This window comes from Scomber scombrus, chromosome 18 (assembly GCF_963691925.1).
Source record: "Scomber scombrus chromosome 18, fScoSco1.1, whole genome shotgun sequence".
In the NCBI taxonomy this organism is placed as follows: domain Eukaryota; kingdom Metazoa; phylum Chordata; class Actinopteri; order Scombriformes; family Scombridae; genus Scomber; species Scomber scombrus.
The window spans coordinates 6,414,028-6,430,838 of NC_084987.1; the positions used below are offsets into that span (position 1 = coordinate 6,414,028).

The 16,811-nt window shown below is 41.6% G+C and overlaps 2 protein-coding genes and 1 long non-coding RNA gene across 5 annotated transcripts; 1 reads left to right on the forward strand and 2 right to left on the reverse strand.

Annotated features, from left to right (window-relative positions):
• The first annotated feature begins 925 nt into the window (after window positions 1-925).
• Window positions 926-15,613, forward strand: rundc3aa (RUN domain containing 3Aa). Of its 2 annotated transcripts, none has more exons than XM_062438682.1 (11): window positions 926-1,172; window positions 11,312-11,439; window positions 11,661-11,794; window positions 11,941-12,026; window positions 12,320-12,409; window positions 12,998-13,078; window positions 13,161-13,326; window positions 13,415-13,572; window positions 13,944-14,057; window positions 14,165-14,271; window positions 14,635-15,613. In XM_062438682.1, the coding sequence occupies exons 1-11, from the start codon at window positions 1,066-1,068 to the stop codon at window positions 14,775-14,777; spliced, it is 1,314 nt and encodes a 437-aa protein (XP_062294666.1). In that variant the 5' UTR covers window positions 926-1,065; the 3' UTR covers window positions 14,778-15,613. The 2 variants fall into 2 exon arrangements, with proteins under 2 accessions (XP_062294666.1, XP_062294667.1); XM_062438683.1 differs by having other exon boundaries at window positions 11,312-11,427.
• LOC133999813 (uncharacterized) lies at window positions 4,367-8,546 on the reverse strand. 2 transcript variants are annotated; one of them, XR_009927391.1, is made up of 2 exons: window positions 8,355-8,546; window positions 4,367-6,229 (listed from the first exon to the last, which is right to left on the reverse strand). It is a non-coding gene; the product is annotated as an uncharacterized LOC133999813 (long non-coding RNA). The 2 variants fall into 2 exon arrangements; XR_009927392.1 differs by having other exon boundaries at window positions 4,367-7,245.
• Window positions 10,447-10,695, reverse strand: zwi (zwilling). The gene has a single exon (XM_062438354.1). The coding sequence runs from the start codon at window positions 10,693-10,695 to the stop codon at window positions 10,447-10,449; it is 249 nt and encodes an 82-aa protein (XP_062294338.1).
• Window positions 15,614-16,811: the final 1,198 nt, after the last annotated feature.

Genomic DNA, 16,811 nt, shown 5'->3' on the forward strand with positions numbered 1-16,811 from the left:
CCTCTACTGCCCCGGATGTCTTTTTTCAAAATAAAATATTTGCCCCCTGCTGGTCAACAGGAGAATTACCACTGACACTAATTCATTTGTTATAAAGTCAAAACATATTTTTTTAACATATTTTTATAGATTTAATTTACTCCTAGATGTATGTAAATGAAATTCTGTGTGAAGCTCCCTAAATTAAGCCTTTATTATAAGGTGTCCAGTGTAGATTATGGGGTCCACAGAGCAGTGGTTCTCAAAATGGGGTCCAGGGACATTGAGGGGTTTCTAAAGGGTCCCCAGCAAAAAGGGCAATAATGTATTTTCACTATAATAACAAGCATAAGTCACACAATGATAGAATGAAAGACTATTTCGGTCATAGGTTTCTACAACTCTATAATAAAACATCCACAAATCGTATCAGATGCAGGACCATGGGACAAAATCTTGGACAAATGTTCTAACTTTCCACAATGAGCAGCGCAGATAAGAGGAAGTCTTGGGTCAGATATCTGCTGCCTACACTAGAACCATCGAAACATTGGTGGTTGCCCTTAGAGGTTAAATCGCTGTCAGACTGATAGCCGATGGGCTCCAATAAAGTCTATTTTACTCTAAATTTGACCATAATGTACTAAATGAACACCATGCTGTATTGAAGAAGGCTTGAAACTAGTGATTGAGACCATAAACTCATTAAGAGGCAATTCACTGAGGTAATAAATCAACTGCCATTGGAGCCAGTTGGAGCAGTTTTGGAGCCCTGCTGGCCATTAGAGACAATGCACCTTTACGTCACCTCATTGGCTTCACTTCCCAGACCCTCAAGAACTGCTTTTATTTTGAAGCTTTTAACAGGAAATCTTGCATTTAAGCTTGTCTAATTTGACGCTGCTCGCTACCGTCCAGTCCAGTTCAGTCCTCCTCCTCCTCCTCCTGCAGCATCATCATCATCATCACCACCATCATCCGTGGCTCCCCGCAAAGGACAGCGGGTGCTTGCAGGACGCTGAGCCGGCGGAGGGAGGGGTCCTGGCCTGGGCACGGATCCCAAAGAGGCCCCGGGGCCGCCGCTGGATGGAGACGGGCTGCGTTCAGACCGCAATGGCTATGGGTTTGACATCGAAGAAGGCGTCTGCTCGCAGTGTCGGCGTGGAGAGAAAAAACCTCATCACGGTCTGCAGGTAAAAGGGAAACATCACGACACACAGAATAAAATGCTGTGAATCATCTGCAAAGTGATCTTATCCATGCATGCTGCTCAGATGATAATAAATAGATGATGATAATGATGCTTAAATGACTGAAATGCTGCACAAAAAAGAACAGAAAAATGTAAAATAATGCAGATTATTTACCAGATTTCTAGAAATTGAAGGGATGAAGAGGTGGCAGGTGCGTTTTCACCTTCACATACCCCTGCCATCACATCCGCCTGTGCAGATAAGGATAATAAACCAATAATAATCAGCCTATAATACATTTATATGAAAATAAATGAATGCATTGCCTCTATTACTCTAATATTGACTGTATCAATGGCATTTTCTGGTAGCATTTTATTACAGCATTCCTCTAAAGATCATAGCTTATATTTGTTGTGGCATTTAAAGAGCATCTCTTCTTAATCTCTTAGAAATAGTGTTTTTTATTTTTAACTGGTTCATTCAGCTGCTTGATTTCTGGTTAATACACTTTTAAAATGATAAAAAATGAGAGTTTTTGGGCATGATAGGACAGCAATAAGCCAGCAGCAGGTTTCCTCCTCCTCCTCCATCACAGTCAGGTTCATGGGACAAGGGCGTTTGGAGCAATGCAAGGACTTCCTCCTCCTCCTCTTCCTCCTCCCCCCATCATCAGTGGCCCTCAGGCTGTACAGTACAGTGAGTGCTGATGGGCTGTGATGTGCGGTCTGTATGTGGCTATCTCATATATCACTGTCTCGTTCAGTGTTGAGAGGTTCAGAGAGGTTTGGCCTGCAAAGTCCTGAGCTTCAGAGGCTTCACGGTCCGACAATTTAACTGTCAAGAGTGTTGAAATATATCTGTACGGTTCAACCGTGTGGCTATCTTTGGATCTGATATTTTAATGCATGGAAAAGGCAGCTTTTACAGTGTACTTGTGTATCTTATTATGATCTCAATCAATAGTTTCCAAGCTTTCAGGCTTGTGATCGACCTTCTAAAATGAAAGAATGTCTCATTGTGAGTCTGAATCTCATGTGAAGATATTTATAGGGATACAATTAATGATCAGTTTCATTATTGATTAGTACTTTTGTCTTTAAAATGTAACAAAATAGTGAAAACATTTTTGAAATTTCCCAGAGTCAAATGTGAACTCTCTGAAATGTCTTGTTTTGTCTGATCGACAGCCCAAAATCTAAAGATATGTAGTTTACTGGCATGTATGACACCAAAGAGCTTCATATCCTCACATTTAAAGACTTGCAACCAGCAAATATTTGTTGTTTCTCCTTAAAAAAAATGACTCAAATTATTAATTGTTTATCTAAATAGATGCAAATTCATTATCTGTTGATTAACTAATTGTGGCAGCTCCAGACGTGAGTGTGTGGAAATTACCATTTTAATAATTCTCGGGTGTCCAGGAGATGCAAAAATATCCAATATTTACATGAAAAAAGCAAAAAATAATGAAAGATTAGAGGTGAAACCAGGTTGGGAACCATTGATCTAAATAACCTGTGTGAAACATAATATAGAGTTAAATAAACATGAAATATATGTATCATTTGTGTAGTGTACTGCATGCTGTGAATATGAAATATATCTAACACAAGGATTAAGGCAGGATTAACAATTGAGCATCAAAAGCTCCAGGTTTACTTCATCTCATTTGGGTCTACATAATCTATGACAGGTCCTCCATCCTCCATGTGTGTCAAAATCTAGTTTTAAGACCTGAATTATTATTTTTTGTTTATATTGAGTTTATTTGTTGTAAAGTTGTGTTTTTATCAGATTGGACACAGAAAAGTGAGAGCAAGGTAGCTTAAATCTATCCATAGGAGATCTGCAGGCTGCAGCCATCGATTATTTTCTTTATCAAAAGGTCTGATATTTGTTTTCTCTAATAATCGATTAAGTGTTCAGTTTATAAAATGTCAGAAAATAAAGAAAAATGATGCTCATTATTTACTGTAGCCCAAATTAGGACATTCAAATGACTTGTTTTGTGTGACTGACACAAAAAAAACCCTAAAAATGTTGAGTTTACTATCCTGAAAAACTGAAAACTAACCTTTATGAAGCTGGTACCAGTGAGTCTTTGGTTGAAAACATGGCATAAAAGATATAATTAAGATAATTCAGTGTAATCAAGTTATAATTTCAGCTGGCGCCACGGTTATTTAATTTTTGAAATCTCATGAGTTTATCTTTACATTATTAGGGGGGAATAAATGTGACCTTATTTCTGATTCATCTTACTCTAACCCATTCAATAGCTTTTCTTTAAAGCCAATATATGCATAAATACACATACAGTATATTATTGGTTATTATTGGCGATCCTATCAATCTCAGTCTTGGGGATATTTTCAGAGTAAAATCCTTCTGAATTTATCTGCAAGGTTTCACAAAGTTCATCATTATTATTCTCCTAAATAATAAATCATTTCTTTAATCTATGTTAAAATGAATCTTAGTTACTCAGTATATAATTCATAGTGACTTTTTCTTGCTTTGTAGTGTTTATTTTGTATTTTTAATGCATTCATTTTAACTGTCCTTGTTATTCTTTATGCTTTTCTTTGTTCCTCATACTTCAGATTACTCATTCAGACACTCTGACAGTTCTTCTTTATGCCTCCTAAAGTTCATGTAAATATTCATTCTGTCATCAAAACATTACACATGTTTTCAGCTGTTTCATTTTGACTTTATACAGTAGATTTATCATTTTTCTATCTCATAGTGTCTGCACTACGGTTGTAACTCATCTCTCTCTTTCTTGTGTTTTTTGTTTTATGTCTTAATTAGTCCCGTGTTTTGTATCATAGACACATCAGCAGAGACTTGTAGGTAAATAACAGCTACGCTTTGATAGTTTTATTGTAGTCTTGGTAAGATTTATTACAGCATTAGAACAGGTCTCGCATTGCAAATGGATTATAGTTTAGTAAGAGGTTTTGCAGACTTTGCAGTGACGTGATTATTAATTGTGTGGAGGTGTTCAGAATGAGGTAAAAAGTAAATATAACCCTTTGTTGATCTGTCGAGGCCATTTCTTCTTAACTCTTTTTCTATTTTATTTACTCCTACCTGCCTTATTATGAAATCTGAACTGTGTCTGTCTTTGAAATATCCCAAAACTTAAAAAAAGACAATATTCAGACTCAGAAATAGACACACAATCAAGCAAGTGTTTTTATTCCAGTACCTTTTTTTTTCTCTCTAAAGGTTCTGTCTGCATTTTTAGAGACACGTACAGTGAAGCAAAAACACACAACATCACACAGAGGCATGCATGCAAAGAAATAAAAGTTCTCACAAAAGGACTCTTCAGACACAGAGAAAAAGATTAGCGAGGACACAACAAACAGACTGTTGTTGTTTTCAGTTTAGCCTGACCGTGCTTAGACCGGTTTAATCATTTAAGCATTTTTAATAATAATAATAACGACAAAGCACACAGGACAAGACAGAAATAAATCTCAAACAGCTTTCCATCAGTAATGCTTACTATGCAGTTTCTTTTTCATTTTCTAATGAGCAACATACATTGATTAGGTTCAGCTTGAGTTGGAGGGAAATGTCTTCCAGGCGTGGCAGCATCTCCTCATTTGTGGTGTTTCTGACCTTTTTCTCTTTTTCTTTTTTCTTTTTTTTTAAATGTTCTTCTTCTTCCTTGATGCCATTTTTGGTCAGAGTTGATTCAAGTAGCCAACGGCCGTATGATCGTACAGTCTCACAAGGGGGAGAGACAGTGAATCAGCTGGCTGTGCATTAAAGCAGTGCTGGGCGTCACGTTGGTGCAGGATACAGGATCCGAGCTCGAAACCTGCCTCGCTTATAGCTACGCTGAACGTTAGTGCTTGGGTTAATACACCAGGCCAAGCCTTTATTTTACACCTAATACATGTGTGTATATAACGTCTGACCTCTTCACCCTCGTATATGTTTAACATACAATCACCACACACAGAGATTAACATTTTCAATTCTGAACAGTTCATTTTGAAGGGGAGGGGGGGGGGGGTTATGTCATTTTTGCAGGACTTCAGAAACAAGGGGGTCTGTTTCTGTCCTCAGTTGTTTTAAGGGTAGGGGGTCAAGAGGTCAACATGTTGGTGTCAAATGTTCCCTCAACGCTGTCTTATCACCGACCAGGGGAAGCATGACAATGACAAACTGGCATCTCACAGTCCTGTTTGCAGTGTAATAACATTGGTTTGTCCTGCTACAGAAACTTCTCTTCTTAGACGTCTATTCAATGTTTCCATGTTCATACTTAACAAGATGAACCCTTTTTTTTTTTTTTTTAAATTAGAGACACATACAGTATGTACAGCAAAAGACATGTGGGTGTAATGAAAGAAAAACCTGATCAAACATTTGCACCACCACAGGGAACACTTTATGCACAAGACCTTACCGAGGCTCATAATTAAAATAATGAATAGATAATGAAAGAAATAATACTAAAACAGGTCACTGCTATCAACTAAGAGGAACCATTTTTCTTTTTACCTTCATGACAGGCTTTTTAAAGGGAATTTAAATGGTTTCACAGTCCAAAATCTATAAAATATCAGCCTTCAGAGTGAGGGTCATTCATTAAAATCACCTTTTTTTTACCCGACAACATCAGAAATCCAAAAGTATTCAGTTGAAAAAGCTATGAAAAGACTCATTTATCATGTACACAGTGATGGCAGTGTCATTGGGATCTGCTGGTCGCTGTGCTGTTGCCACTAGCAACAGGTTTTATCTTCTCATGGCAGGACTCAGGTTTTTTTTTCTCTTTTTTTTTGCAGTCATTGGGAATTTTCATGCATAGGTCCTGATAACTTTGTTCATCTGAGCTGAATTTGAACTCTGCTCACAAGACAATTAATTTTTTAGCACAACCAAGGCCACGTGCTGCTGTACTCTTAAAAGCTTTCTCTTTTAAAAATGGACTGTTTTTGGTTGCTTTACTTTCTGGCTAACAGCTCTCACGCCATCATCCGTGACTTGGAGGAACGGTTGTTGCTGTTGCTGTGGACGCGGTGAACCTAAGAAAACATAGATAAGATGATGAGTGAGACTTGACAGGTCGTGGACGTGGAGAGGTGTTATGTGGCTTCAGCTGCTTCCTGTAAACAATACCAAAAAAGAAAAAAAAGAAAAAAGAGGAACAGGCAGGCAGGGAAAGGAGGAAGGGTGATTTGTTGCATCTTGGCTGAGAGGTTTGAGCTCTTGCTGGGTGTGGCTCGAGTAGTACACAATAAATCTGTGCTGTTGTAAACACAAATACATATTCACAACACTTGGAGATGCCTCTGCAAGTGGGTGTTGTTTCTTTTCTTTTTTTTATTCTGAACAATAGTAAGGGGTGCATCATCAAGTACCACTCTCCTTTTGTCTGTTTCCACTTTTTGAGCATGCATGCCTGGAGTAACCTTGTTTTTCAGTTCATTTTCCCTGATTTCTGACACTTTTTTTTTTTAACAATCAAGTATGTGAAATTACAGCAGAAATGCTCGACAGGTTCGGCTTAAAAATCTCTCATCAGCAGAGCGTCGCAGATTCTCTCACCACCCAAAATTTCGCCTTCAACATCCTGTTTAATTCTTCATTTTAACCGCCCCCCCTCATCATGCTTCAACATCTGATTTACACTCTCAGTGCTTTCTCAGCCCGACATCCTTACTGTCCATCGTGCACCCTGAACCTTCTACACCTGCTCTGACCATGAGACACTTTGCCTAGACGCTCATTCACAGGGGGGGAGGAAGTGGGAAAGAGGGAGAGAGAGAGAGACACACCCTGCCGTTGTTACATTTTTATGTCCTTTTTTGTTTTTGTTTTTATCTCTATTTGGCTTCGACCCCAAATGATCATTCTTGGCTAAAATTCATCAAAGCACAAAGCTTTAATTCTCTTGGCCGGTTTGTGCCGATCCAGTACAGGACAGGATGTCTCCTCCAGACAGTCCAGGACGATTAACACGCCACTGGCTGGTGTTACACAATGCTGCGGCCAGTGAGGAGTCCGCCTGAGTCATCTGATCCTGCTGGTTATGCCAAGACTAAAAAAGAGAAACAGAAAGAGGAAGAAAAAGAAAGAGAAAGGAGTCAAGGAAATGCTGATGGGGGAATGAGGAGGAAAGCTTAAAAAAAAAAAAAAGAGAGAGAGAGAGAGAGAGAGTGAGAGTTAGTGTGAAGTGGAATGTGTTTGGGTCAAGTGTCACTGCTGCTAAATGCAGTTTTGGTTATCCTAGGTGGTGCTGCGGGATCAAACACACTTGTGTAAGTACAGTAGAAGGGTGAGAGAAGAGAACAAGAGGGCATTTAAAGAGAGCTGAGAGTGGGCTTGGCGGCGATCCAGGCTGCGAGGGGGCACAAAAGAAGCTTGTCAGAAAGCCCCGCAGTTGTTTTTCAGTGTCAAATCGTACCAAGAGCATGTTGCCATTCCACTCCAACCATTTGCATTTGAGGCACGCCAGCGATTCCCCCTTCAGATCAAAGGACTTCAGTTAATTTACAATCCCTCTGCTGTAATGTTGGTGTGAGATAACGCTGCCTCTATATCAGGTCAAAGAGGCCACTCGCAACAGTAGACTCCCCCCCCCCCCCCCCCCCCCCCCCCCCCCCCCCCGATATGATTTTAATGCTATCACATCGCAACAAACTGGGTAGCCACTAATCAGTGGTTCCCAAACTGGGCTCTGGGAACCACCAGGGGCCCTTACTGGGTTTCCAAAGGCGTGGTGCTCTGCAAAATGTGGAATTGCTTGATTTCATCGTTATTGCCATTACTGGACGTCTGCACAGTGATTGGAGTTATGACCAAAGTTTCACCATATGTTTCACTTCCATATGTCGCAACTTCCTTTTCTAACATTTTAGACAGATACTCTACAGAGTCACATATAACAAAATCTCCTTTTTAGATGTGGTGGCTTATCAAGAAACATACCAAGGGAGTGCATGTGGTCTAAAGCTGATCTCTTTGATTGAGCTCAGATGTGACAATGATTATGAATCCCTGCCACAACACAATACACAATATTTGCGCTTACTATCAAACTGACATGACCACCACAAGAGTTTGTGAACCTCTCCCAACACCTTGAAGATCTATTAAACCATAAAACCTTGACCAACTGGCTGAAAACGTAATTAAGACACCACTGACCTGTTTCCTTGATAGATCCGGTATGGCCCAAAAAAAAAGTCAAAGTAAATTTAATCCAGTTTTTGCTGTCAGTCCGAATAGAGCCTGTGCAGATGCTGTAGTGGCGTCCATATGTTCTCTGTGATGGTGCTGTTTGCTTGTGACATTTTCTGCCAGTCCCCCAACCCCGCGATGAGGTCCCCTATCATCATCTAGAGCGTCTTGCGTTTGGGAAAGAAGGCTTTCCGAAACGAGGTGGTTGTTGTGCCTCGGCTGAAAGAGGCGCCACCCAGGGCAATCTTGGTCTTGCCGCTGGTGATGGTGGAGGAGCCCAGAGATGTTGTGCTCCTGCCCCTGGTGATGGAGGAGCTCCCCATGGCAAGCTTGGACTTCCCCCTCTTTATGGTGGTGTTGCCCAGGGTTAAGGCTGTCTTCCCCTCGGTGAAGCTGGTGTTGCCCATTGAGGAGAAGCTCGTCTTCCTGATCCAGATTCGTCGGCGTGGTTCGGGGCTCACTCGACGCAAAGCATCGGTCGCTCATGCAGCACGCCCTGCTCTGCAAGCCCTCGGGGGTAATAGTAACATCAGCTACGAATCCAGAGCAGACCAGAATGCTAAGCGTGGATAGTGCGACCCCCGTGTCGCATAATGCACTCGTTGAGCTTGTAGACGTGGGCTCTGGAAGGCCACATACCACCCATGTGTCCCTGTGAATGGACAGAGGCAGCCGTAGGTGGCCACAGCCTATCTGGGGGGACTGGGACAGTGGTGCGATTGTCCCGTCGCCACGACGACACCGGACGGTTGAAGGACACATTGTTGTAAAAGGGACAATCTGCGGTGACATCACTTTCTTCTGTGCCATTGTTCCCTATAGCCTCTGATTGTAAGACATTGCCTCTGTGTACGACTGTATAGACCATATGTGAAATGAGTCGCTGGTTGTGGAAGAGGAAGGCCAAATGTGTTCATGTTCTTTGATTGCACCTCTCCTACTTGCTATTTGTTTCCATTTGGGTGCAACATGGGTGCGGCTCCTTCGGTTGATGTTTAATTATCCACTTTGTGTTCCTGTTGTTCTGAGTCTTTATTTTTCTCCCATGTTATGTCATTCAAGATTGTAGAATAAATCCCGTAAAAAGTCAGATTTACCGTACAAATCAATTGAGCCAAGCAGTGTTTAGACATGTTACTTTTATAAGCACTGTTACATCAATCAACTTTTACAATTCAAATCTTCAGCTGTTTGCTGTTGAACATATGGGTAGAAATAGTTATGTAAATGAAGGGATACTCCAGTCTTATCAACATGCACAAAAAAGTACCACATTTATACCAAAAAGATGTTGTTGACTGTACACATTATACAAGAGAGAAAAGCACTTGCTCTCTCTCTCTCGTGACTCCTCATGCATCACACACGTCTGTTTCACCCTTCCCCTCGCTGCCAAGTCGACACACCACAAATCATCATCTGGTCACTGTCACATTTGCTCAGCACGCACATGTTCAGTGTGGCTTTGGGGAAAAAAGAAATCTCACTCTTGATTGCAAACCCCCCCATCAGATCTGTAACTCACTCGTGTGCCTCGTGCAAACAGGTGATGAATGAATGAATCACGTAACGCGTCATCAACCTACACATTTATGACAAACATAGCAGCTCTTTTTTATGGACTGGTAATATTACTGACCTGCTAAAACTGACCAGATAGACATATCCTTGGGTTTTTTGAGTGTGTGTGCAGGATTCATGTGTGAAAATCCCAGTAGACGTTGCTGTGCGTTTCTGTGCCCCTGATGAGGGTGGTTTTGACCACAGACACAGACTTTGTCCCATGGGTAAAGGTCACAGTGGTGAGAGAGCTCGTGGTCTCCCCTCGTGTAGCAGAGGTTTTGCCCACCGCTATGCTGATGTTGCCCAAAGTCACGGTGGTTCTGCTCCAGGAGATTGAGGATTTACCCCAGGAGATGGCGTACTTATTCCTCAGGATCGAAATTCTGCCTTTGGTAAAGGAAGTCTTGCTTGAAGAGAATGTGGTTTTCCTCTCATTGTTAGAGTCTTTTTTGGACTGCTTGGCTACTTTGGTTGACTTCGCCGCGGTCCTTTCCATCTAGGTGGTCCTACGCTTGGACATGAGCGCTTTGCGGAAAGAGGTGGTGGTGGTTCCCCGGCTGAAGCTGGCCCGTCCCAGAGCCACAGTCGTCTTTTGCCTTTGGATGGTGGAATCTCCCATGGAGGTGGTGGTCACTCCCCTGAAGATGGAGGACTTTCCCATGGAGACGGTGGTTTTCCCCCTGGCTATGGAGGTGCTTCCCACTGCCAGGGCAGTCTTGCCCTCGGTGATGCTAGTGTTGCCCATCGAAGCGGAGGCAGTCAGCCCGAGCCAGTGTGTGGATGCCGGCTCCTATCATGCACGCTGCATAGCTGTCCCTCTGTGGTGCAGCAGGGCGATCGCGTGGGGTCAAAAGCCAAACTAAAGCTGTAGCAGTGGCTGCCCTAAATAGATCAGACCACCATGTATAGATGAGGGGGAGGGAATTATTTGATCATGCTTTGATGCTGGCCGGTCCCTCAGAGCGACTAGATCCAAAGGGACCTGGAAGCGTAGCACGCACAAAGACTGAAAAGACAGGGGGTTAATTGTATTGTTTTCATGATAGCACTCCCAAAGCATTAAAGGGGTGCATTGTGCAGTACACAAGACAATTGGGGTGACCTCAGTGTGATAAGATGGCGTGGTTCCCAAAAAAAAAGAAACCACTCTCCTCCCCACTATTGTTGCTGGGTTCAAATACAGTAGTACATTTGTCTGCTTGCAGTGCACGGCTGCATTTCATCGGCTGATGCAGCTCACAGCCAACTCAAAGTTCAAATGCTTCACAGATTTGCAGCAGATTTTATTTTGTTTTTTTACCCCCATTTCACTGCCTTGTGTTTCTCTAATTCCTTTGTATTTGTGTGTGCTTCTGTTTCAGATTCTCTGTAAAGACTCTCCTAGAAAAGTACACAGCAGAGCCCATAGATGACTCATCTGAGGAGTTTATTAACTTCGCCTCCATTTTAGAGCACATCCTCAGCCACCGCTTCAAAGGTAACACAACAGGTAACATATAACACTGGAAAAGATGGATGTGAAATCTACTACATTTATAATATTGTAAACATTTATAATATTGTAAACCTTAACCGTGGTGCCAAATTCTCAGAAGGAGAAAAACAGATATGATAATAGAGTCAGCTGTACTGTTGCCGTGGCTGTTGCTAACAGTGAGGGCTGCTGTCAGAGCAGAAATGATTCATTGGTGTGTTTAAATCTTGGAACAGGTTCAGGAAGCTGGTTCAGCTCAGACGGACAACGCAGTTTCTGGGAATATATCCGGCTGGCGTGCAGCAAGGTGCAGAATAACTGCATCGCCAGCATAGAAAACATAGAGAACATCAGCACATCACGAGCCAAGGCAAGGATATTTGTATGCACAAGTGTGTGTATGCATGAGGGAGTGTGTCTCTCGGTGTGTGTGTGTGTGTGTGTGGCAGTGCAAGATAGAGCAGCAAAGAAAGTCCTCTGTTCCTACTCACTTCTTACGTCGTCCTACATGTGCAGGGCCGAGCATGGATTCGAGTGGCGCTGATGGAGAAACGTCTGTCTGAATATGTGTCCACTGCCCTGAGGGACACCAGAACGACCAGGTCAGACTAATGATTTAAATAGTTTAGGTGGGAAATTGCAAATTGGAGACTCTGTAAACGGCCTTAATGTTTTCTGTCTGTTCAGCCGTGGTGGCTGTGACTGCTCGTGCAAGCTCCCCAGTTATTCTGCTCATTGAAAAAATGATTTAAAAAACTGTAAAATAGAAGATATTTTCCAGGAAAGTACAAGCACACACATAAAGTCTTTCATTAATTTGCTGTTGGTAGACTCACTGATAAATCATTATTATTTCACAAAGTTCAGAGATGATATTCACCTCTTCTTGTTACAGACGGTTTTATGATGATGGAGCCATTATGCTGAGAGAGGAGGCCACAGTCCTGACCGGCATGCTGATCGGACTGAGCGCCATTGATTTCAGGTGAAGAGTCCGACATACAGTGTGTTTAAAAGTACAAGTTCATTCATCATTCATAGATTTTCTATCAACAAAAATATGTAATATATATATATAGTATGTAAAAAAGGGGCTCTTAACCTTTTCTGTACAGTTACATTGTTTTTGGGCCCATGAATGAGGACTTAGAGAGTCCTAAAGTGAGTTTGAATGTGATATTTCTGTCCTGTTTTTTAAGATAGGGGAGCGTCACATTATACTATGATAATAAGATAATAGTACATATTTTTATAGTCATTTTTATTAAAATATCAAATCAATATCAGCCTTAAAAATCTACTGTGACCCTGTCCGCTTATCATTTGACTCCACATGTGATCCCAACTCATACATTTATATATTGATGAGATGTAAACATGCTTTCTCTTGTTAAATGCGTTATGCGCTAATACAATACAGTCTGAAAATGCTCTTTTTTCATTTTTGAAATATTATGGAACTCAATATGTGTGCAGTATTTACACACATGGCAGATTTAGGTAGTCAGAGTAAGTATGAGAGTCAAAGATCTTCCTGTCAACAAGTTTTTATTTGATCTCTGTTTCCGTGCAGTTTTTGCTTGAAGGGGGAGACTCTGGATGGGAAATCCCCAGCTGTGGTTGACTACACACCCTACCTGAAGTTCACCCAGAGGTAAGACTCATCCAACCTTTTAGTACTGCATGTGTGTGGGCTTTTACAACGCTGTAAACCTCCTGCTTCTCCTGCTGTGTAGCTACGACTACCTGAGTGACGAGGACGACCGGCGCAGCGTGGACAGCAGTAACAGTGAGGAGAGCGTCCCCGAGCATCCCTACATCCCCCTGGTGACCGACGAGGAGAGCTGGAGCAACAAGTGTCGCAAGATGGAGCAGAGGTTTAAGATCGTCTACGCCCAGAAGGTGACTCTAAAACTAACTTGTAGCTGTTTTCATTCTTATATCTCTCTACGAGCGACTACACATAAATCTCTTATCTCCTTTTCTGCAGGGTTACCTGGAGGAGCTGGTGCGCCTGCGCGAGTCACAGCTGAAGAACGTGGAGACGGAGAACAAGTGTCTGAGAGCTAAGGTGGAGGAGCTGACGGCCCAGAGTCAACTGGAGAAGAAGGAGCTGGAGGCCATCGTGCTGGAGCTGCAAGCACAACTGTGAGAACAACTTTAGAAATAAATAGGAAAAGAAACTACGGATGTGACACAGATGCAGTGTTTGATTTCTGATGCATGAAGAGACCACAGAGTTTCATTTGACAATGTTACAGCACCTAATAGCACCACCTGGTCCCCAGATTTCTTTTAAGTTCACTGTTGATATTTTGAAACTTAGCAATGAACTGTTAAATTTGAAACTATGTGCAGAAATTTGGGGATTTAGTGACATTATTTGTAGCTTAACAGCATCAAGGAATGTAATATAACTAACTTAAATACCCAAAAGTTCAAGTGCATCTTTCCTGATCAGGTGCATATTTTCTTAGAAACTGTAGACTGAATCTTTTTTTTCTCTGTGCTTCCTCCAGCACTTCCCTCATGCCATGCGATTCCTCTCATCTGGCTAAAGACCTTTCCATCCCGCTTGTCAACCAGTGGTCGACCATCACAAACAACCAAGGCGATGTCAAGCTCTTCCGCAGGTAATCTTACATCTACATTATGTTCCTACTTTATTTCTATGCTGTTAATGTACAGAACATCGTAGCAGGTATTTATCTGTACAGTGATGATATTTGTGTCCTTACAGGAGGAGTTTCCACAGTTTCGAGCTACTTTCTGCTGAAGTCAGTCTGAACTCTGACTCCCAGAGGACTGATGGGAGACAGAACGGAGATGCTGCCTGGACTTCAGGAGGTACAGCGATAAATTCACAACTACTGTTTACAACACAACATGTTTTAAATGTGCAAGTTAGTTTCTCATTGCACGTTTTAGCCATTTCATGCAATTATACACAGTTTTTAAGTAACAAACATTTACAATATTCAGTTTATTTTATGTACTACAGAATAAAAACAGCAGCTTGAGTGGGATTTGTATTTGTACTCTAGCTCTATATAAAAGCCTTTCAGAGACAGCCGCCCATGCATATGTACATACATGCTCGTACAAAGGGAGGCTTGATGGCTGTTTATGGTGCTTCATGTGGGCAGCTTAAACTATGCACCATCAGAGGCCGAGTTTGAGTGTCTTTTCTCTTTGTTTTTGTCCCTGTAGGGAAAGACAACACCCCTTCCATGCTGGGTCTTTGTGGCTCTCTGGCTTCTTTACCGAGCTCCAAGTCCCTAGCTAGCCTCAAGTCCAGCGAGTGTTTGATCAACATCAGCGCTGAACCCAGCCCTGCGCTCTCTCCCAGCTAGGAGCCCCAGACTAACAACAACTGAGATTTAACCCCCAGCCTGTCTGCCTGGTGATGCTGCGTTGACCGTGTCCAAACCCTGATCCCACCAACATCAACAGATCTGTGAGAATACGGGCGGGAAAGTCACGACTCCCATCTCTGGATTTTTGTACATGTGAGAGTGAAGCCATTACGAAGCTGGAAGGGTCCATGCCTTCTCCTCACCTTACCCCCCCTCCGCTCGTCTCTTCGATCACACTCTCCCCACCTCCATTTTGTACTATCTGTGAATCCCCTCGTTCCAAAAGATCATGCAGTGAATCTTCCTGTCAGACCCTTTTTTTCCCAAAGCATCCATTTATCTCCTGAATTTATCTCCCATCTTGCTCCTTTTTGAATGTCAGTATAGTGTGTGTTGGTGTGTGCGCCCCTCGCCTTTGGCCTGTTTGTTTCATTTCATTTCACTTTTTTGGGGTCAAAATGTAACCGAAACAGCACTTGCAGCTTTTTTGGAGGCAGTCACTTGAAAAGAGAGATGTGATGATCATTTTAGTAGATCAAAGAGTATCCATATACAGTAGAGGGCAGGGTTTTTAAACAGAAGTACTGTATGATTTATGAGTGTGAATGAATGGTATCTGGGGTCTGTCACCCCTGAAATGAATCATGCTTCAAACTCCACAAACTGTGTCAGTCTGTGCAGCTATTATTACTGTATTGATTCTATCAAATCTTAAGCTACCAAATCTCTCTTTTCATTTATATCATTTTATCCAATAGAGCAGTATGTTCTTTCTACACATATACTTGGAGTTATTTTTGTTTTTTGTGTTGCAATAAACTGCCTTTTTCCATTAGGTGTGTCTGTTTGTATGGATTTCACTGTCCATTAACAGGAAGACCGTGTCAAAAGGGATGATTTTTTAAAATGGTTCCCATGCAGGAGGTTAATGGTGATGTTAAGATGAGAAGCCAGTGGCACAGGACACGTGTGCTCTGGCTCCCTCTAGTGGTTTAACTTTATAAGACAACATCTTTCTAATACTCAAAATTCATTAGAGCTCATTAGCTCCTAAGAACAACTTGAAGGTCCTCAGAGAGTAAAATACAGGTGGCTAATTTCTAATAATGAAATAAATCTTATTCTAGCCAATCGGGTCAGGTCCACTTATAACTCTTCAAATGATCGCAGCTTTAACATTTCAGTAATCTCTCTCCACCTACATTGCTGCATTTTAAAATCTGACCCTGATCTCTGACCTCCCTACGGAGAACAATGGGAGAAAAATGTGACAATAACAGAATCAGGATGTGTATGGAGTTTTAATCAAAGGTCCCTTCCAGTTTTCTTTTAAGGCGTCGTTGCTGCAGCTGTTCAATAGAGACTCTGATCTCCCTCTTCTTGTGCCTTTCTAACCTAAATTGTGGGCTGAGGAGCTGGCAGTGCATCCCCCTGCTGTTATAGAGGTTATGAAACATCCACGCAGACACTTTGTCCTCATGCCAGCAAGCTGCAGTAATCATTAGTCCTCACAAGATTCAGAGATGGTTAAACACTGTAACCATGGAGCCCTTCACTGAGCTCTCTGTAGTATATATAATATAATATAAATGCCACCTGCTGTGTGAAACTGAAGAATATTGCTTGAGAGTTCATTGAACTCCAGTAAAGATCCTTATTAGACCCTACTGGAAATGTTAAGCTTTAAGATACTCGATATAAAAATGATTATCTTTAAACCATCAGTCACTATGTAGACTATATATCCATATAGCTGCAGTTTAATATGTGGTTGTTTCAAACTCGTAGCTAATATATAACTAGATGAATACCTTGTATGACAATAATATCATTGAATAATGTAGATGAGGTTTTTTTATTGTGTTCATAATAATAATAATTATAAACTTTATTTCTATAGCACTTTTCTCAACAATGTTACAAAATGCTTTACAAAAGGAAATTAAACCAAACAAGCAGATAAAAATAAGGCATTGAGGAGTACAGTGGTAATAGTGCATGATGATATGAACATGAAACATGCAAATAATA

Excerpts from the sequence above, each read along its gene's own strand:
- rundc3aa (XM_062438682.1), top strand. The coding sequence starts at position 1,066 with ATGGAGACGGGCTGCGTTCAGACCGCAATGGCTATGGGTTTGACATCG. Across the intron at positions 12,027-12,319 it reads AGGGACACCAGAACGACCAG|ACGGTTTTATGATGATGGAG; the intron begins GTCAGACTAATG and ends TTCTTGTTACAG. Across the intron at positions 14,058-14,164 it reads GATGTCAAGCTCTTCCGCAG|GAGGAGTTTCCACAGTTTCG; the intron begins GTAATCTTACAT and ends GTGTCCTTACAG.
- zwi (XM_062438354.1), bottom strand. The coding sequence starts at position 10,695 with ATGGGCAACACTAGCATCACCGAGGGCAAGACTGCCCTGGCAGTGGGA.